The sequence below is a fragment of the Phaenicophaeus curvirostris genome, chromosome 1 (assembly GCF_032191515.1).
Source record: "Phaenicophaeus curvirostris isolate KB17595 chromosome 1, BPBGC_Pcur_1.0, whole genome shotgun sequence".
In the NCBI taxonomy this organism is placed as follows: Eukaryota; Metazoa; Chordata; class Aves; order Cuculiformes; family Cuculidae; genus Phaenicophaeus; species Phaenicophaeus curvirostris.
Window position 1 is genome coordinate 145,273,093 of NC_091392.1, and position 21,096 is coordinate 145,294,188.

Sequence of the window (21,096 nt, forward strand, 5' to 3'; positions counted from 1 at the left end):
TTTCTGTCTGGTTTACATCTGCCTTGAGATTTGCTTGTGACTTAGTTAGGTCATTCCTTTCACTTTTTACCTCCTGTCCATCTTTCCCTCTGCCTGCTCTTTCTGCATTATTTTGGTTTGTCTTTTTTTCTTCCTTGTTCAACACTCCAGAAGATACCTTTGGAGACATGTCACCTATAGAGTGTGTATGTCTTAGGCTGTCAACAGTGGAAATGAGCTACTGCATAAATTTTTCTTGCCCAGACTGAGACTGCTTTCGTTATAAATTGTTTTTCCTCAAGTATATTTAAACACTAGTGTCTGGTGAGAGAGTATGCTCAGTGCTAGGTGAAGGATCTGTCTTGGTTTGTATGATTAATTTTTTTCCTTGCTACATTGCAACAAAAGAGATTAAATGTAGCTTACCCCAGTCTTCCAATCTTTAATCAGAAGTGTTTATGAAATGCCACATGTATAAGGGCTTTTTGCTTGCTTCATTTTTAATCTCTACTTCGGCTCATAGCCTTTGCCAATTATAGGAAAAACTCTTACTCTTTTCATTCTTAATTCTACATCTTTGATAAACAAACTCTTAAATAAAAGAAGTGGATTTGAGCTGTTAACAAGTTGTCAATTCAGTCACTTGAAAGTTATGCATTGCTGAGGAGTCACTCTTTTGAAATATTTTAAAGGTACTGTATGTCTAAATTGTATCTGTCATGTTTTTTTTCTCCTGCAGAAATCGATAAAAGGATTCCTCTTTGCTAAGCTGTATTTTGAAATAAAAGAATATGAACTTGCTAAGAGGTAACGTACATTGATGTATGTTTGTTTTACTGTTCTCCGAAGTGTAAGAGAAAAGCTAAATGAATATAAAGTAGACTAGAGAAACAAAAATTAATACCACACTGTTTTAAAGTAAGTGTGGGTATTGACTGCTACTTGAATTTTTATAAAACAATAACTTAAAAGAAGATTGTGTGGTACTGAAAAAGTTACCTGGTTGAAATAGCTTTGTTTTTTTTCCTCATTGTATTACGTAGTTCTTGCCATTTCTGCTAAGTACTGCTTTTTTTTTTTTCAATAAATGGAAATACTTGCTAGCAAGTCAATAGCATCTGTACATGTAAAACAGTGTTGCTTATTGCTTTAAGGTCCAAGCAGGGTATCTAGAACAAAATGCATTACATCTGTACTTACTATATACAGCAAATTAAGTTATTATAGCTTGGGGAAGGAGAGTAGTTTTGGAAGATATTGGTTGAGTAACTGACTTTTTTCCTTTCCATAGGTATGTATCTGCATACCTTAACGTACAGGAGAGAGATCCCAAAGCACACAGGTTTCTTGGACGAATATACGAAGCTGAGGATAACATAGAAAAAGCTGTTGGGTGTTACAAGGTAAGTACTAAAGTAACCCCTAATGTCTTGCTTTATAGCTTTGTAAATGGATTTCTAAAATCCTTCTGTGATGGGCATTCTTAAACCTGTAGAAGAAAAATAATTTCTGGAAAATTGTATTATTTATGCATATTGACAGTGAAAAGCATATGAAGTACTGCAGAGGAGATTCTTGCCTTGATATCGTTTGCTTCTGCAGTATATTTTTAAGTTTCTTCTTTTGGTTTTGTTCTGAACTTGATCTCTGTGCTACATACCTGTTAGATTATTCGCATGTCATACATTGCTCTTTGGGCTAACGATCTGTTACTATTGTAGAATTCCTTAATGTGAATTGTGACAACGATAGGAATATAGTTGCTACTGGAAGACTGTAGGCCTAGTCTATGTTTTCTAGTTGGTTGGTTTTGGTGGGGACTGGGGCAGAAGGGATGAGCAAATCTAATTTTGATTAGGCAAGCATATAACTGTCACATTCCCAATCAGGATGTCTTTGTACTGGGGAGGGAAATGATGTACCAAGGAGTCAGGTCACCAACACAACTTAAGCTGTGTGTCTTAACTATTTCTTAAGTGTTCGTGTCTGGCTAGACTAGAGGTCCTTGTAGTCCTGCTGCATGAGTATGGCAGTAGCTAGGAGTAGATGCAGAGAAGCTGGCTTTTGCATTATTTCTCTTACGTTTTTCTGAATGCCAGCAGTTGTGTCTAGGCGTTGTAAACTAATGGCAGCATATAAAAAAGCTTTTTAAAATATATTCTGTATCAGTAATCTAACTAATTTGAATAGCTGGATCTGTTTCTGGGGGGATACCTTTCTTGTTCCTTGTGGATCGTAAGATCAATTTTCTTCATTTTTTCCTCCTATGTTTGCATGGGGAACACTAGCGTTCTGTGGAGTTGAACCCAACACAGAAAGATCTTGTACTGAAGATTGCAGAGTTATTATGCAATAATGACACTACTGATGGAAGAGCAAAATACTGGGTTGAGAGAGCTGCTAAGCTTTTTCCTGGGAGTCCTTCTGTTTACAGGTTGAAGGTAAATTCCAAACCACTTTTTTTCTGTGGCTTAAAGAAACTTTCAGCATCTGACAGAGGTGCTTTTTGCATGTCACATCATGCAAAGCTCTTCATGGCTAAACTGTTTTAGAATCTTTAGTATTACAACTGTTAGGTGTTAATTTCTTTGCAGTCTCGCATTTTTGTCTTGCTTTAAAGAACACTGCAACTACAGGCTTTCATACCCTTTTTAATGTTTCAAGGTTAACCCTCTTAAAAAAATCTCAAGAAGCTGTTAGTTACCATATCTGAGGAGACTAGATAGGCACTACTTGATCTTTCTGCTGTGTGGCTGGGAGGAATGTTGCAGGCCTGTGAACTCAGGCTTTTTTGTTCTATGCTGCTTTATTTTTATTTTTTTTTAAGTAATCTATATAATGATCAACTCTGCAGATTGTGAAAAATGCTGTAATTCTCAAATACTATGTAAATGCTTTCAGTCGTGCTATTTCACGTGCACAGGTATATTAATTTTGTGTTGGGAGGCAGCAACCACATCTAAGTTTCAAGAGGTCTGTTTTTTTTAAGCAGGGTATGCTGTCATTGAACCATATGATTTGATAAGCATTACTTAAAATTTGTAAGATGCAAATTCTTGTGAGGATTTTCTTCTATCATAGTTATCTCCATTTTAAAGTATTTGAGTATTTAGTCAAACTTGATGTAATACCTGATACTGCACTACTAGTGTAGTTTGAGTAATGTCATCTGCGTAGTGAAGGAAAGAAAACTGATACTGTAGTTGCTGAAAAGACTCGTGTGGGAAATTAAATATTAATGTATTACCTTCATGTTTAACAGGAGAAGTTATTGGATTGTAAAGGTGAAGATGGACAAAATGAGCTTTTTGACCTGATTCAAGCAGAACTTCGTGCAAGACCAGATGATGTCTACCTAAACATCAGACTAGTTGCACTCTACCGTTCACAAAATCGATTAAGAGATGCTGTCCTTCATTGTCAGGAGGCAGAGAAGAAAATACCTTTGCAGTCAAGCGTGGAGTGGTGTTCCTGTGTTGTAGAGACATACGAGGTGTTTAATCATATTTTGATTCTGTGATAGTCTTCTGTATATTTTTAACAAGTCTGTTAGTGTCATTACTCCCGACAGCTATTTCTCAAGTGATTTAACTCCTTCAACTTCAAGTCTACTAAAGTTGGTAGAATTACAAAGTACTTAATTTTTTAAAATTGGTATTTTCTTCCTAAAATTAAGCCTTATAGACACATGGAGTTTCTAACTTCTAAAGCTGAGTTAGATACAGCAGTTCCGTTATGTTTAAAATTGCTCAGGCAAATAGTTCCCTGGAATTTTGCTGCCAAAGAATATGTGAAGGTCTCACCTGTGAAACTGGATTATGCAGTAGATGCTACTAATATACTTTGTAGAAGTACTGACCTTGCCTACATGGAAGGATGACTATTCCTTATCCTGTGATGAACTTTCTTTTATAGGCATATCTGGAATCTGTACAAGACTTGGAGTCTGATAAGAATAACTGGAGAGCTATCAAGAAGGATCATCTGCTGGCCTATTCCAGCTTTGTCAAAATGAAACTTTCTTCTAGAGATGTTCAGGAAAGCAGAGAGGCACTTGAAAGGTACTGTTTTAACTTTGTGAAAAAAGAAACCTCTAAGAATTGCTCTTTTTTTTTCCTGAGTTGCAGAACACCTACCAAGCTTCTATTTCTCTGTTTAGCTTGTTTGTGCGTGGGAGAAAAGATTCTCTACCAGCCACTAAGTATGGTTCCTACTGGATTGCAACCCCAAGCTAACTTTTGTCAGAAATGCACACCTTGTTTGAATAGTCAGTATTTTGCCGTTTTGTTCTGAATTAACACAATGCATAATGGAATAATTAGGAGTTTTAGGTATGTAGTGTAATTGGGAGAGGGGTAACCAGCTGCAGTAGGAACACTCTCCTTCAGGGAAAACTGATGATGTTACAGGGCCAGCTAAGCCATCTGACGTTAAGGCATATGATCTGTGGCACACTTAGAGTGGTACAAGAAAAGTTAGTAGTCCATATATTGATTAAGATTTGTGTTCCTTCCTTTCTTTTATCTTCCCTTTCTTGCTTTCTTTTATGGATTTAACTGTTGTTCCTCAATTATGCAGTGGCTGTTGTAAAACAATATTCTTCAGTCTGTTCATCTTGAATGAGTATGTAAAGTAATACAGACAATGTATGAGGCATGTTTAATGCCCAAATATGTTTTTTCTTTATCTCCTGTAACATGTACCAAAATCATCTTGGGCTTTCTGCCGCAGTTTTATTAGAGTCTTTCAGGGTGATGAGGTTCGAGGCACTTCCAGAATCATGGCAGTGCTAACAGCCATTATGGTTTTGTCAGGTAATTGAAACTGTTTTCTGGAAGGCCTCTTCTGAGTGGGGGTTGGGTACTAGCGTACAGCTACTCAGTTATGTACAGTATCTTGTAATTTTTGAAGAGCCTGTCTAGCTGCATTTTGGGCCTTTTTGATAAATGAAGTAAAGAGAAGTGTCTCCTGCATGTCTCTAAATCTACAATAGTGAACAAGTTTATTCACGTGGTTTGGGAGAACGAGTTTTGAAAGCAGCTGTGGAGAAATGTGCTGTAATATTTAATATGTTATACTTCAGTAAACCAAGTTGAGAGCTTTGGGAGTTTGAGACCATTATTGTACTTCCTAGTGCAACTCGGGCTTAAGCAGCACAGTACTAAGTCATGAAGTTGACTTGATTCACAGTTAAATAGCATCAGCCGAAACCTTCTGCTATGGCTTTAACCAGGGCTCTTGTTTAGAATGAATCTTTTCTGCATTTCAGTTTTGACCATCTGCTTCAGTCGATGAAACCATATGTGAATGGGGCTGATGAGTTGTCTCATACCTTTGTGGAAATGAAGGGGCAGTTGTACATGCATGCTGGAACTTTGCTGCTGAAAATGGCCCAACACAATGAGGCACAGTGGAGAGTTGTGTGTGAACTAGCAGCATTGTGTTATCTGATAAGTTTCCAGGTGAGTAATTTTTCAGTTTATGCCTTTAGTTGATACACTTCTTGAAATGTTCTTGCTGTACATGTGTTGAACTCCTGTGTTCCTAGTGTTTGAGTGCCTTAGGAAAAATTTCCTCCTCGCTTACCAAACCTTGTTTTTTCACAAGTCTAAAAGGTTTTAAATTACGTGAATAATGTAAAGTGTCTTCAACTGTTCCCTTTGAGTAACCGGATTCTGAAAGGCTAGTGAGTTTGGTTTCCTACACTATGTTCCCATTTCAGTAACACAGCTGAACACGTTAAGTACTAAGCTTATTGCTATAGGGAGAGAAGGGCATGAACTGAATAGTTCTCATTTACTTATTTGTAGGCAGGAGAACTAAAAACTCAAGCTTAATTCTTTGCCTTATGAAGTCAAATTGATTGTCTTTTTTTATACACCAGTGCTTGCAGTTTAGGTATTGCTTGCACTTGTGCACACTTAATGTTACTTGGAATGGCTATAATTGTCCACCTCAAGGTTTTGTGGGAGTTCTCCGCACCCTTGCCTCGAGACATGTGCATAGTACCTGCAAAATGAATTGTATATTTTTTCTATAGTTTTCTAAAGTTAAGCAGCAACTTGTTTCCTCATTCTTAAGACTAATTTAAATGATGTGCTCTTATTGTGGAAAAAGCTGTAACAATTCTCTCCTTATATCACCAGGTTCCTAAACCAAAGTCAAAAGTAATAAAGGGGGATCAAACTGGACAAGACATGCTAGAAATGTTGGCCTGTGATCGAAAAAGCCAGTCTGGTAATGAGAATAACTACATAGTTCCGTTTTAGCATTAGGGATAATTACTTCAAGAGCCAAGTGGTTTGTTAACGAACACATTTGTTATATTAAAATGTAACATTAGTACTTCAATATGCAGTAAAACCTTCTGGATTTTTAATATGTATGTAAAACAAACCAGTAGTTTGATCCTGACACGAAGCTTTTGTCCCCTTTTTAACATGCTAGAAGAGTGCATTCTCTTGCAGGGCCTAGGTGAAAGGAAACAAACCCACTGAACATCAGGCTCCTTTGTTTCAGAATGGATTTTGATAAGGCAGACTTCTACTTGTATTACAGTTACTTATTTTAAGGACAGTTGCAATGCCAGTAGAATGGTAATAATAATATGGCTTTGTTTTCCCAAAAAACTGTATATACAAATGTTATGAGATTGTTGACTAAAAGCTTGGAAAGCCTTTGTGCTGAAACACTGACTTAATTAGAGGGAGAGCGTAACTTAAAGATCTGAAGGTTTCATAAGGGGAAATCCTAATTCCCACCCAGCCTTCAGGAGGGAGAACAGTCCCATGTATCGAACACTACTTTCTTTATGCCCACTATTTATATGATGTTATATTTTTGTGTTCTAGGTCATATGCTGCTGAACTTAAGCCATGGCAAGCAAGATTTCTTTAAAGAGATTGTGGAATCCTTTGCAAACAAGAGTGGTTCATTTACATTGTTTGATAGCCTATTTGAGAGTGGAGCTTCTAAAGAGAGATCTTTTATTGGCACGGATGATATTGGAAATGTCAGTGCACAAGCACCGGTGCAAATGGAACTTAATAAATATGATATTGGTAAGAGATGTTACTTTCTGAAACTCAAGAAAACTTTGTTCCAGAAGCTCTTCTACGAATACTTCATATTGCAACAAAAGACAAATGCCTGGAATAGCTGCCTAAAGCTGCCCTAATGTCCTACGCAAGAGTTATGCTTCATTACAAAGTAAAGAAGTGCTTCTTGAATAATTCCTAAAAGATTTTTGGAGAAATTGAGTAGTTTTGCTAAAAGTAATCACCTATTGGACTGAATATGGTGAGGATGGAAGTGAAAGGAAATCTGAGAGTCACCCCTCAAAGTGACTTGAGGGTTAATGGCTTGAGCACTCGGATGAACTGCATACTTTGATATGCTTGGCTAATTTGAAGTTTGTAGTCTTTCATAAGCGAAAGCTGGAATCTTGATCCTCATTGATCTGCAAAGTATTTTTGGCTGCTCTGACAGAGTGAAATGTGAAAACCAGCTTTGATCAGATACAAGTCTCACTGACTTGTAGGAAGTTGACATCTGCATCCAACTTTGTTTTTGCATAGGTGCTGTTCGAATGCACAATGGCAGTCTCCAGCACCTTGTGTGGCTTGGCTTGCAGTGGAACTCTATGTCAGTCTTACCCCCAATGCGCAAATGGTTAAAACAGCTTTTTCACTTGCCCCAAGAAACATCAAGACGCGAGACAGATGCTCCTGAATCCATTTGCCTTTTGGACCTTGAAGTAAGTAAACTTTCCAAGTTCTTAAATGTATATAATTTAACGTGTTCCATACCTTTTATTTATTTATTTATTTATTTATTGTTACAAAACAGGTATTTCTACTTGGAGTGATATTCACTAGCAACTTACAATTGCAAGAGAAGTTTAATTCTCACTGCGGCGCACATCAACCTCAATTCTTACCATTGCTGGTGTGCAGACAGCTCTATACTGAAAAGCAAGGATCCTGGTGGGATGCCGTTTGTACTCTTATTCAGAGAAAAGCAACGTAAGGCTTTTACAGTTTGGAAATGTTTGACCAGGCCTTTAGGCAGCTTCTGCTGCAGCAGGTTGGATTCGTCCTAATAGATTCTTATAAAATAAAATTACTTTTTTTACATGTTGTAGGTTTTGAAGCTTTGTGGTAGGGACTGGATACACTTGTAAGATTTTAAAAAATGGAGCTTTCGTTTCTAACAATGCATTTCTAAACTAGAGACAGGTTAGGACTAAAACTGCGGGCTATGTTCATCATGCAAACGGTGTGAACGGATGATAAATAGAGAATACTAATCAAGGAATGTTTCTTCTGATATTCAGACTAGGAACAGCAGCAAAACTGAGGCTTGTTGTACAGCATGGACTAAGTACCCTGCGAACACTGGAGAAGCATGGCCTTCAACCTGCCTTAATTATACACTGGGCAAGAAGCCTGCAAAAAACAGTAAGCTGAGATTATTTTTAATTGTGTAGAAGCTGGGGGTGTATGTCTGTCTTATTTTCAAAATTATGAACAGACTGAGGGAGGAAAAAAAATCAGATGAGAATGTCTTATTGAGAACTGTTGTTTGTTTTGTCAGGGAAATTATTTACTCTAGTCACTCTATAAAGTACTGTCTTAAACTCTAATGTAATTTTCTACATGTACGTTAGTTTATGTAGCTCTTGAGATAAACCTCTGGGGGTTTCTCTCAAGTATCAGAGAAGCACTCTTGCAACTTTTCAAGAAAACAGGAGAAGGATATCTATCAGTAGCATTTTGATTTGAACTTGTTAACACATGCTTTTATTCCTTTCTTTTCGCCAGGGCATTAACCTTAACTCCTTCTACGACCAGAAGGAATACATTGGGCGAAGTGTCTGCTACTGGAAGAAAGTTTTGCCTATGCTGGAAGCTATCAAAAAGAAGAGGAGCATACCTGAACCTATTGACCCTCTCTTCAAACACTTCCATAGTGTAGATATTCAGGTACAGATTGATCAGACCAAGGTTGAAGTAAGAGAAGGTCTATGTCAGAAACCTATGTAGTTGTTGGATTTTTCTCTGCATTGTACAACTGATGTTGTTTGTTATTGCAATTAGGCTGTTGATGATGAGATTTGCTTGTATCAGTGTCTTATAAAGGAGGCAAAAAATCTATTATAATTTTATTCTTACCTTTAAGAATATATCATTGGAAGGCACTGAATGCCTTAGTACCAACTTGCTTTAAAAAGTATTTTTCCTCTATTATAGGAAGAAAAATAAGAATGAACATATAATTTCATTATTACGTTTGAGTTGTCTTTAACTTTCTTTGTAGGTCTTTCAGGTCGCAGCATATGAAGAGGAGGCACGTATCGCATTTGCAGTGTTGGATGCAGTTGATGGCAAAACTGATGATGCTTTGTTAGCATTTGAAGCTATTAAAAATGTGGTTTCATACTGGAATCTTGCTGTGGTAAGGTTCTAAATGGCATTACTGCAATGCTTTGCTCTATTAAGTTGTCTTCTGACTGATCCTAATTATTCTGCATCCTGCTCTTTAGATCTTCCAAAGAAAGGCAGAAGAGATTGAAAAGGATGCCATGCTGCAGGAAGAACAAGAAGAACACAAAACCTATCTTCTTAAGAGCAAGCATTATCTAATGATGATCATTGAGGAAAGCCTCTCAGATATGTCAGTAATTGAGAAAGTAAGTCATTCTTGTTTTACAAACTTGTTTCAGGAGATGCTGTGCCTTTGGTTAGTGTTCCAAAATGAAATGATTGCATTTATGTTAGCTTTTCTAGACCAAGCTTTGCATTAAGGCAAGTTAAACTTATTTCTTTGCTCAAGACAAAAAACCTGCTTAGCATCAGTGAGTTGATAAATTCTTCTACAAACTTTGTAATGTACCAGGTCGTGCTATGTTCTGGCTACTCTGTAGATGAAAGCTGTAATGTAAACAACTAGCTTTTGCCACTGTCTTTTTATATGGGCTGGTGATTTTTAAAAATAGATGTTTGTGTGAATTGTTTTCTAACTTGAATCTTACCAGATTTAGAACTTTGCTGGAAAAAAAAAACCAATGTCTATGTAGTGAAAGCCTAGTGAATTGTTCAGCCAGAACTCAGTGTAGCAGGTCTTGTGCTGAGGTAGAATTGCCATTACAATTCATGTTTCAAATAACTTTCTAGCTGCCAGTGTCTATTGAAACTGTGAAGGAAATGCTAGATACGGTGGTCCAGGAACTCGGTGAGAATGATGAGGAGAGAAGTCCTGCCTTCAGAAATGGTCTGTCACGAGTTGTAGATTCAGAGATGAAACATTCCACTCCATCACCAACTACATTCTCTATTTCACCGTCTAAGACCTACAAGGTATATTAGACAGCAATTATTTTAGGGAGTTGTTATGTTCAAATAAAAATTCACCAGATTCAATTAACTTTTTTTCTAGTTCTCTCCTAAAACTCCTCCTCACTGGGCTGAAGATCACAGATGTATACTTCAAATGATCTGTCAGCAAGTGGAAGCTTTAAAGGTAAACAATTTTGTCACCGTATTCAATGAAGAACAGTTGACCTTTTATTGTAGTTATTGTGAAGACTTCGTGATAACAGCATGGGCTGATTTAATGTTCCTAGACTACTACTTATATCAGTGGAGTTGTCCTCTGTAAACATCTGCCTAAACTGAGTGCAAGAGTAAGTGTTTTTGCTTAAAAACCCTTATTTGGAACTTGAGCAGAGGTGCAGAGGGATCCCTTGTAAGGACTGCATGCAGAAAGAGTTCTGCTTTCATCAGCTTGGTTCTCATCCTTCTAGTTTTTTTTTTTATTTATTTTTGGCTTTAGAACCCAAGCTTAGTACTTGTACGGCATGGGAAGATCTTGTATAATTCTGGCAGATGCCTTGTGATTTATTAATTTTTTCCCGAGCTTGAATGTTCTTTTAAGTAGAAAAAGGGCAGGGATTGTTCCTTACGGTTTCTTCTACAAACGCTTACATAACACATACTTAACACTCTTGCTTGGCACACTGTCTTGACAGAATGAAATGCAAGAAATGAAGCTGAATAATTCCAACTCAAATGCATCATCTCATCGCTGGCCTGCTGAAAGTTATGGAACAGATACAATGTCAGAGGGTTATCAAAGAGCACAGAATCTTCATGAAGCTCCATTAACAGGTAAGTTGCCTCTGAATTTTTGTCTAAACCCTTAGCTAAACCAAATAACATTTTAGAAAATACTGCAGAAAGGTTTTAGTGATTCACAATTAAAAACTGATTGCTGGGGAGAGTCCGTTTGGTGAAACAACAACAACAAAAAAGTATAAACTGTTTTTCTGGTGTTCCCTTTTCAGTTGCTACCACTGGCCCATCTGTTTACTACAGCCAGTCACCTGCCTATAACTCTCAGTATCTTCTCAGAACTGCCGCAACCAGTGTAACGCCAACAAAGGTTAGAACTAACCTATCCACTTAAGCTTCTTCCAATGATACACTGAAAATTACTGCTTCTGATTCTGTATGTAGTTGGATAAAATTGCAGTTCCTTATAGAGTATATTGTAAACTTGGACTGCTAGGGATAAGCTGATAATTTATCTTGCTGCCTGATATTTGGGATATGGGGTCTGCAAGGAAAAGTCAGCAAAAAATGTCCTTTATATGTAGTACATGTCCCCAACAGGATGTGTGACACTTGGTTTTCCCCAGAGTAGCATGAAAAATTAGAATGGGACGTTCAAGACTTTTGGGGATTTTTTTCATAAACTACTCAGTCATCTTGTGCCTCTTTTTTAATGCTTGTTTCCAGATGTCTTAAGATTTAAACTATAATCGGTTTAACCTAAGTTAAAACTACTCTAGGTCTAACCTAAAGTATGCCCTGCTTTTATGAGTATTTTGTGTGGGCTTCAGCACAGTAAGATCGTCCTCTACATTACCATAACAAGCAAAGCAATTGTTTTCTGCTTTTTTTTTTAGCCTCCTGTCTATGGCATGAACCGACTTGCACCTCAGCAACATATATATGCTTATCAACAACCCATGCATACGCCACCTCTGCAAAATACTTCCGCTTGTATGTTTTCTCAAGAAATATATGGCACACCTCTGCGTTTTGATTCTCCTGCTACTGGACTCATTTCTCCTCGTGGAGGTGATGATTACTACAATTACAGTGTTCCACAGGCAAGCACAGATCCTCCATTGCCTGGACCAGGCTATTTCACAAAGCCATCAGTCCCACCACCAACTTTAAAGCCTGCAGAATCAAAAGTGATAGAATTTACAAAGCCTAAATTTGGACAGCCTGGAACAGCAGAAGGATCAAAAACATCTCTGCCAACACCAGCACAATCAAGTCAGCCAACAACCTTTAAATTCAACACTAACTTCAAGTCTAATGATGGAGATTTTACCTTTTCTTCTCTACAAGTTCCAACACAGCCTGCTAATGCAGCTTTTAATAACAGCGAAAGCCTCCTGGGTCTTCTCACATCTGATAAGCGTTTACAGGAAGATAGATATGTTGAACAAAAAGCAGTTAATGATCACACAAATAGTCAAAGAAATGTCTTCAATTTTGGCAGTAAACATATTTCAGGCATCTCTTTCAAAGAAAGTGTGGGACAAAATGCACACAAAAACCTGAGTTTTGAGAAGAGTGATATGTTTAGTGTTCAAGAACCAAGCAAGCCAGTTTTCATGACTTCAAATTCAGATTTAGCTAATAGAAGTCATGAAACGGAGGGAGGAAGCACCCATGGTGGAGATGAGGATGATGATGGTCCTCATTTTGATCCTGTGGTGCCACTTCCTGACAAGATTGAAGTAAAGACGGGTGAGGAAGATGAAGAAGAATTCTTCTGCAACAGAGCCAAGCTCTTTCGTTTTGATGCAGAATCTAAAGAATGGAAAGAAAGGGGTATTGGAAATGTGAAAATACTGAAACATAAAGTGTCTGGCAAGTTCCGTCTGTTAATGAGACGGGATCAAGTGCTGAAAATCTGTGCAAATCACTACATAAATACTGATATGAAATTAACTCCAAATGCTGGATCAGATAAGTCATTTGTATGGCATGCTTTGGATTATGCAGATGAGTTGCCAAAACCAGAACAGCTTGCAATTAGATTTAAAACACCTGAAGAAGCAATGCTTTTCAAAAGTAAATTTGAGGAGGCACAGAATATTTTAAAAACCTTGGGGTCAACTGTTAACACATCTGTGACTCAGAGTACTGGGACTGCAAGAGAAACAACAAATCGGGACATCAAGGAGCCTAGCAGATCCATTTCTGGGACCCTGAACTTTGGCTTTCAGTTCCCGAAAGACGAGGTGAGCAGCGAATCTGATAGCAAAGGCAGCCTTACAGCTACATCAACTGTGTCTGGTCCTACCACTTCTTCATTTGGAAAAGAAGCCCCGCAAACCTCTTCTTCTGGTGGGTTTGGGCAGTATCTCCTGAAGAAGGATCAGTGGGTGTGTAAAGTATGTTTGGTTCCAAATGAAGCAAGTGCAAAGACTTGTGTGTCATGTCAAAGTCCAAATCCGGATACTTCGGAAATGCATAGCACCCCATCAACTGAATCTTCTGCAACTTTCAAAGCCAGTGGTAACACTGTGCAGGACACATTTGGATCTGCTTTTGCTAAAAAAGAAGGTCAATGGGACTGCAGCGTCTGTTCAGTAAGAAATGAAGCCAGTGACTCCAAGTGTATTGCCTGCCAGAATCCAAACAAAACTAATACAGCGGTATCCTTTAAATTTGACCAAGCACTTGCTCCAAAGGCTGTTCAAAAAGACTTGGCAACTGCTTTTCCTAAAAAAGAAGGTCAGTGGGACTGCACTGTATGCCTGGTCCAAAATGAAGCAAAAGATGTGAACTGTCGTTCTTGTCAGAATCCTAACTCAAAAAGCCATCCAAATACGCCCATACCTACTGTTCAGGCATCCCCTGCTCCCAAGTTTGGTACTGTTGCTGATGCAAGTAAGCCACTGAAAAATGGATTTGAAGGGCTTTTTGCTAAAAAGGAAGGACAGTGGGATTGTAGTACTTGCTTAGTGAGGAATGAACGCTCTTCACCAGCCTGTGTAGCCTGCAGAACACCAAATCCCTGTAATAAAGCTGCTGGTGATGCTTCATTGACTCCTACTTTTGGTTTAAAAAGTAAATTATCTGAACCTGCTGGAGGACAGTTGGGAACAGGCTTTAAGTGTGATTCCTTAGAAAAGGGCTTTAAGTTTGGTACTGCTGAGCAAGGCAAGACACCATCATTCACATTTCAGGTTCCTTCTGATACTGAAACTAAGTCTGCAAAGGAAGGGTTTAGCTTTTCCATGCCGGTGCCTGCCGGCGGATTTAAATTTGGGATACAGGAGCCCAGTAAAAATGCAACTAAGAAAGATGAGCCATCCAAAGAATGTACAACTGGCTTCTTAAAAAGCAGTGATGAAAAAGACAAAAAGGAAACGTCATCAGAGAGTGGAATTGCATTCCAATTTCAGGAAACGGCGAGCAAGGAGAAAGGTGACTTTGTTTTTGGGCAAAATGGCAGCACTTTTACTTTTGCCGAGCTTGCAAAAAGGACTCCTGGGGAAAGCTTCCAGTTTGGAAAAAAAGACCCTAACTTCAAAGGCTTCTCAGGTGCAGGTGAAAAGCTGTTTTCTTCACAGGTTTCTAAAACGGATCCAAAACCAAACACATCTGCTGACCTTGGTGAGAAGGATGATGATGTGTATAAGACAGAGGACAGTGATGATATCCATTTTGAACCTATAGTTCAGATGCCTGAAAAAGTAGAACCTTTTACAGGAGAGGAAGATGAGAAAGTGTTATACTCCCAAAGAGTAAAGCTGTTCAGGTTTGATCCAGAAACAAGCCAGTGGAAAGAACGTGGGGTGGGCAACCTGAAGATTCTTAAAAATGAAGTTAATGGTAAAGTAAGAATATTAATGCGGCGTGAGCAGGTACTGAAGGTGTGTGCAAATCACTGGATAACAACAACAATGAACTTGAAACAGCTTTCTGGCTCAGACAAAGCATGGATGTGGATGGCCAATGACTTCTCTGATGGTGATGCAAAGTTAGAACATCTGGCAGCAAAATTCAAGACGCCAGAGCAGGCTGAGGAGTTCAAACAGAAGTTTGAAGAGTGCCAGAGGCTGCTATTAGATATACCACTGCAGACACCACATAAGCTTGTTGATACAGGCAGGACAGCTCAACTTATACAGAAAGCAGAAGAAATGAAGTGTGGCTTAAAAGATCTCAAAACGTTTCTGACAGATGACAAGACTAAACTGCCAGAAGAGGAAAATGTGAACTCTGTTTGTGCAAGCAGCACTTCTGATGTGGTTATAAAGCCGCATGCTGAAAGTACTGGGCCTACTCTGGAATGGGATAACTATGACTTGCGTGAAGAAGCATTGGATGACAGTGTGAGTAGTTCTGTATATGCGTCACCTCTTACAAGTAGTCCTGTAAGGAAAAATCTGTTTAGATTCGGAGAGTCTACTACAGGTTTTAGTTTCAGCTTTAAATCTGCCCTGAGCCCATCAAAATCTCCTGCCAAACAGAACCAGAGTAGAACATCAGTAGGCACAGATGAAGATTCTGATGTTACTCAAGAAGAAGAGAGAGATGGGCAGTACTTTGAACCTGTGGTACCTCTGCCTGACCTCGTGGAAGTGACCAGCGGTGAGGAAAATGAGCAAGTTGTCTTCAGTCATAGAGCTAAGCTCTACAGATATGACAAAGATGCTAATCAGTGGAAAGAGAGGGGTATTGGAGATATCAAGATACTACAGAACTACGACAACAAACAAGTGCGGATAGTAATGAGAAGGGACCAGGTACTAAAACTCTGTGCCAATCACAGAATAACACCAGATATGAATATGCAACAGATGAAAGGATCTGATCGAGCATGGGTATGGACTGCATGTGACTTTGCAGATGGGGAAAGGAAAGTAGAACTTCTAGCTGTACGATTCAAGCTGCAAGATGTTGCAGACTCATTTAAGCAAATTTTTGATGAAGCAAAGCATGCTCAGGAGAGGGAAACACTCATAACACCTCTTTCTTCTCGTGCCAATACGCCAAAGGAGTCTCCATGTGGTAAAAACGCTGTTGCTGTACTAGAAGAAACTACGAGAGAAAGAACTGACCTCAGCCATGGTGATACTACTTCTGATGTGACTGTAGAGGTGGCAGAGGTGTCAAACACTTCTGAAACACCAACAAAAGCAGTGGTTTCTCCTCCAAAGTTTGTGTTTGGATCAGAATCTGTCAAAAGCATTTTCAGTAATGAAAAGTCAAAGACATTCACATTTGGAAATACTTCAGCCACTGGTTCTCTCTTTGGCTTCAGCTTTAATCCTCCAAAAAAGAGTGAAGACCATATTCCAACGTCTCAGAACACAACACAGAAAGAACTGGAAGTCTCTGAACCACCAAAAAGCTCTACTAGTACTCAGAAACCTCCAGATAGCAAGGCAGACAACTTGCTTACTTCAACACAAGAGGGACCCTCTAACTTCTCATTTAGAATTCTGGAAAAAGGTTAGTGTCAATTGAACAAGTAATTTATTCAACTACACAACTTATTTAGGAGTCCTCTTTATGCTACTCATTACTCTTTGGTGTCTTGATGTGTAGTTTTCTTTGATTGCTAATGTGATGCAGGGTAGTTTTGATTAGTGAGAAAGGGTATTTTGGGTAGGAGCTATAGCTCTGTGAAATGCTGAATCACAGGCCTAAGTGCTTAAAGAAGGAACTGTGGATTTACTTTTTGACACTTAAACAAGTAGTTGGATTTGTGGTATATGTACCTGGGCATTTACTCTGAGTGATTAAGTACGAGAACAGCAAATGTATGCTTCATCTAAAATTTGAGTTATTCCTGTGATCGAACAGATGGATGTTCTAAAACTATTCTCTTTACGTTTGCTTGAAGTCTTAATGATTGGCCTCTGCAGTCTCAGATATGTAGCTTAGTACCAGATGATAGCCTCTTTCCTTAGCCTGAGAAGAGATAATGGGATTACATCCTCAGTTACAGTTCTGACGTTGTACGACCAAGACGTACTTCCAGAAGTTGTGGCTGCGACATGACCACTATAACGTGCTGAAGTGCCTGTGGGAGGAGAGTGGGATTTGCTAGCAATTTAATGGTAGAGTACGTACCCTTGAAGGCTCTGTGCTGTTTCCCTTCAGTACAAGACTGTGTAATCAGATAATAGTTTTTAATCTACATACGAGCCTCAGAATTATGAAGGCTTATGGTCTGTTTGTTAACTAAAGTGCTAAGGCAGAAGATGATAGCTGCAGTCTATTTGCATAGCTTGGCTAAGCTTCTGTAGTATTAACTGATGATATTTCCTACTATGAAATATGACTATGGAATGTTTCCACAACATAGGTAAGTCTGTTTTACCCTTTTAAAATTCCAGGGAAACACTTACATCCAAACAATTTATTTTTTTTAGGATTTAATTTTAGCCTTTTTAAATCTAATCCAATGGCCTTTTGGACAAGCACATCTTCCTTGCAACCTGATAGTAAAGGTATTTGCATACTGCACTGAACGTGTGATAAAAACACCCTAGCAGGCATGGACAGTAACCCAACTGTGGCAAAGCAGTTGGCTCGGTAATTCTTATAATTAACATGCATGCTGAAGAAGACGACTCAAATTGTGTGTCTCACTAGTGTATTTATCCTATTGGAGAATGTCTTCAGCCCTTAGTGTGTTAATATGAGCTAGCATAATGGATCACCCTGTTTAAGCTTTTGGCTTCTGTTTGCCTTGTTTACTGAGGGTATCTGCCTTGCACTTCTCTGTCATGATTTTGCTGAACATGCATACTAGATCTCTAAAACTCCTCTCTTCTAAAGAAGTTAAATCCTGTTAATTTTAGACAATACGTCTCTTGGTACCTGAGATCTTCCACTTCAGTTAAATATGCCTGAAGGTCTCAGGACAGGTTATCCAGTAAAACGCTTGGATGTAATTAGTGTCTGTGTTGGAAATGTTTAATTCAGTTTCTCAATTATCAATGTGTGAACTACCACTCTTCTTAAAAACAAGTTCATAGAAATGAGAAAGCCAGCCCCTCAGGTACTGTTTCTGTGTATATATTTCATGTACAATATGAAGTCCACCTTAGCTGGTAGGAAAACTTTTGTATTCAGAGCCTGTAACCAAAACTATTACAGCTTATAGGTTGATTATATGTCGTTACAAGTTGCTACTAACAGTGCTGCTTGCAAGCATGCTTGCTCTATGCATGCTCAACTTAGGCAGCAATTCAACAGCATTTTAATTTTAAAAAGCAGACTTTTATTCTAGTCTGCACAGGACAGTTTTCTAATGTTAGTGTCTTACATTGTTGAAAAATGTCTTTCCAAACACATTTTCTCAAAATTATACTTCTACAGAACCTGTTCTTATTTAAGCAGTGAAATCCTGTTCTGTATGCATGATCTAAAGACAGCTGCTCTGCATTTTTAGACATCCCTGTGCATGGAGTTTATTAACAATTCAGTTTTATTTTCATCATTCAATGTCTGTTATGTGAAGTGATTAAGTATTCTGTGCCAATGCATACATGCAAGACCTTTTGCTACCTCAGATTGATGCTGGTTTTATATTGGATGTGTGCAAGGGCGGAAGTGTGTACTTAAAAAAAAACTATGCTTTTCTGCTGCTTCAGACTGTTCTTCGCTTATAGTTTTCTGTTAACTAGGATATGATTACATACTTAGTGATTTATTTACAGTTTGTAATTGCCTTCATGATATGTTTTGGATGGCTTTGTTTTGAGTACTGACTTAATAGCAAATGATGTTTAGAAGTCCTTTCTAAATCAGGTTTTCAAGCCTACCTAGTACAAATGTAATCTGAGGCTTTCTGATGGGAAACATCTTTTTGGGGAGCAGCTTTGGAGTTGTTGTAGAGCAATAAATGTGACCTTGTAGTAGTTCTGCACCTCCATGCAAAAGTACTTTGCTTTTTCTATGGTCACGTCTTGAGCTTTTTATAAGTGGGTTACAAATCAGGATGAAAATTGTGTCAATTGCATTTTGCTGTATCAGTGACACACATTAAGGTTTTATTTCTGGTACTTTTCTCTTATAATATTCACCAATACCTGCATGAGAAAAAATATCAGTATTGTGACTAACTAGATAGTCATTTGAAACAATGTCATTTGAAACAAAAATTTAATAGCACCTATGAAAAGAACTGCTGTGCATGGTATGATTCTTTTTGTTCCTTTCAGGTACTAACAGTGTTTGTGTAGATTTTTAACCCTGAGCAAAAAGTTCTATTATCACAAAGCCACCAGTCTTTGAAGAATGTGCTGTATGTATGCGTGGCTCTTCGTTTTCATGGCTGCCTGTGAAGATGTATTTAGGCTGTTTGCAGCATTTTGTTTAAGAAAATTTAACTTTCTTATGGGGGGATTGAGTAGAAACTGACAACAAAACCAGTGACCATCTTACTCAGTCTTAGTATTCTGAGGGCAAATACATGTTGTAGCCTTAATCTTTCTTGAACCCTTTTGTCACCTTGAGCGGATGTTTGGAATCCTAGAATTTTAATCCACTGTTTGATAGAGCAGTTTCATGGAGAACTTTACCTAGAGATTAATCTGAAGTGACTTTTTAAAGTATTTCTCTTATTTAGCTACTTAGCACAAGGACTGAAAGAGACTGGATGATAATTCTTTGGGAATGCTATCTGCCAAATATGATTGACTATATCATTTGTTGCCAGGGTCTTCTAGCTAGATTTGTACTGCTCAGATTAAAGGAAGCTCACACTTTCACCACCTGCGTGCCTGACCTTGGAATAACTTTTTTTGTTGTAGAAGATAGGTCTTTGAAAATTCTCTAATCATAAGGAAAAGTTATTTTTTGCAGTAACCTGTAAAGGCTGTGAGACTGAATACTCCACACTTAAACCTCTGTGGTGAACTTGGTGCAAACCTATCAGTCCAACTGAGACACTTGTTTAATTAATCTGAGTGAAAAAAACCACAATAACAGGCAGGATGCCTGTGTGTCTAGATGTAATTCTGATTGTTAAATCAGCTGGAGTTAGGTTTTTTGCAAAAGATTCTGAGAATATATATTAAAATATCTACAGCTTACTGTTATGGTATGAACTTCGAAATTTGTTCAAGAATTTTATCCAACATTTAGTTTATACCAGTTTAAAAGAGCTATAGAGATCTAAAAAGAAAAAAGTGAGTAAAAAGGATTACTCAAGATTTCATGTGCTGGTGGTAATGGGTTTGAGCTACACTCTGGTACATAAGTGTCAAGTTATTAATTTGTAATCAGAGGGAGAGTCAATTAGGGCAAAAGATGGAGAGGGAACACTTGAAAAAGAAGACAAATTTGAACTAGTACTTTGGATTTTGCTTTTACTCTACTACTTATATTGCCCATAGTCTGTTGGAAGATACTAGTGGGAAAACAGCTTTTGAAAAAGCAGATTTATTTTAGTGCCTAAGTTGTGCCACAGAATCAAGGAGTAGGTCTAAAACATTGTGCTTCTATTTTGTCCTTATCCTCTTGCAATAATGAATGTCAAATAGCATGAGCAGGAGCACCGATGTTGCTCAGGAACTGAGTAGTAGTCTGGTTCCTAGCTGAAAATTTAGCTTCCCCCAGACTACATAGTGTCACAAATTTAGCAAATATTTCCCACTGAAGAGAAGAGTGAGCTTTTAAGAACAACCTTCAACTTCTGACTAGTGTAACTCAAACCTGAAGAACATTAACAAATATGTTGACCTCCTAAAACAGTCAAATTGTTCTTAGAAACAGGTGGTGTGTATATATAAATGTTATGGGGGTAATTGTTATACACAGTTAACAAATTTGTTTCTCCCACTTTTACCCCAAACTCCGACTTTTAAAACAACAATAAAACTCAAACCAAACAAAACTCTAACCAGCCAATACACAATGCTTACACTGGTCTGTCTTCCCTCTTTGCTTACATTCTCCCATAAGAAAACCTTTGTTTCCAAATCTGGCTGCTTGTTCTCATGGCCAGGTGTTTTTTGGCACTTTCCTCTAGGCTGTGCTTTCAGCTTTAGTCCTTATTTTCTGC

At 38.1% G+C, this 21,096-nt stretch overlaps 1 protein-coding gene across 3 annotated transcripts in view; it reads left to right on the forward strand.

Moving 5' to 3' along the window:
- RGPD4 (RANBP2 like and GRIP domain containing 4) overlaps nucleotides 1-21,096 on the forward strand; it is a 40,833-nt gene that overhangs the window by 3,469 nt on the left and 16,268 nt on the right. For 2 of the 3 annotated variants that reach the window (XM_069877521.1, XM_069877549.1), the window contains exons 2-21: nucleotides 719-786; nucleotides 1,271-1,382; nucleotides 2,268-2,420; nucleotides 3,242-3,472; nucleotides 3,895-4,040; nucleotides 5,249-5,441; nucleotides 6,126-6,216; nucleotides 6,831-7,040; nucleotides 7,557-7,735; nucleotides 7,828-8,003; nucleotides 8,315-8,438; nucleotides 8,802-8,963; nucleotides 9,298-9,435; nucleotides 9,524-9,670; nucleotides 10,155-10,337; nucleotides 10,417-10,500; nucleotides 11,009-11,147; nucleotides 11,324-11,421; nucleotides 11,948-16,529; nucleotides 17,456-17,533. In XM_069877521.1, coding sequence (XP_069733622.1) covers nucleotides 719-786; nucleotides 1,271-1,382; nucleotides 2,268-2,420; nucleotides 3,242-3,472; nucleotides 3,895-4,040; nucleotides 5,249-5,441; nucleotides 6,126-6,216; nucleotides 6,831-7,040; nucleotides 7,557-7,735; nucleotides 7,828-8,003; nucleotides 8,315-8,438; nucleotides 8,802-8,963; nucleotides 9,298-9,435; nucleotides 9,524-9,670; nucleotides 10,155-10,337; nucleotides 10,417-10,500; nucleotides 11,009-11,147; nucleotides 11,324-11,421; nucleotides 11,948-16,529; nucleotides 17,456-17,533 — 7,294 coding nt within the window. The remainder of the gene's footprint in view (nucleotides 1-718; nucleotides 787-1,270; nucleotides 1,383-2,267; nucleotides 2,421-3,241; nucleotides 3,473-3,894; nucleotides 4,041-5,248; nucleotides 5,442-6,125; nucleotides 6,217-6,830; nucleotides 7,041-7,556; nucleotides 7,736-7,827; nucleotides 8,004-8,314; nucleotides 8,439-8,801; nucleotides 8,964-9,297; nucleotides 9,436-9,523; nucleotides 9,671-10,154; nucleotides 10,338-10,416; nucleotides 10,501-11,008; nucleotides 11,148-11,323; nucleotides 11,422-11,947; nucleotides 16,530-17,455; nucleotides 17,534-21,096) is intronic. The other variant, XM_069877530.1, reaches the window with a different exon arrangement.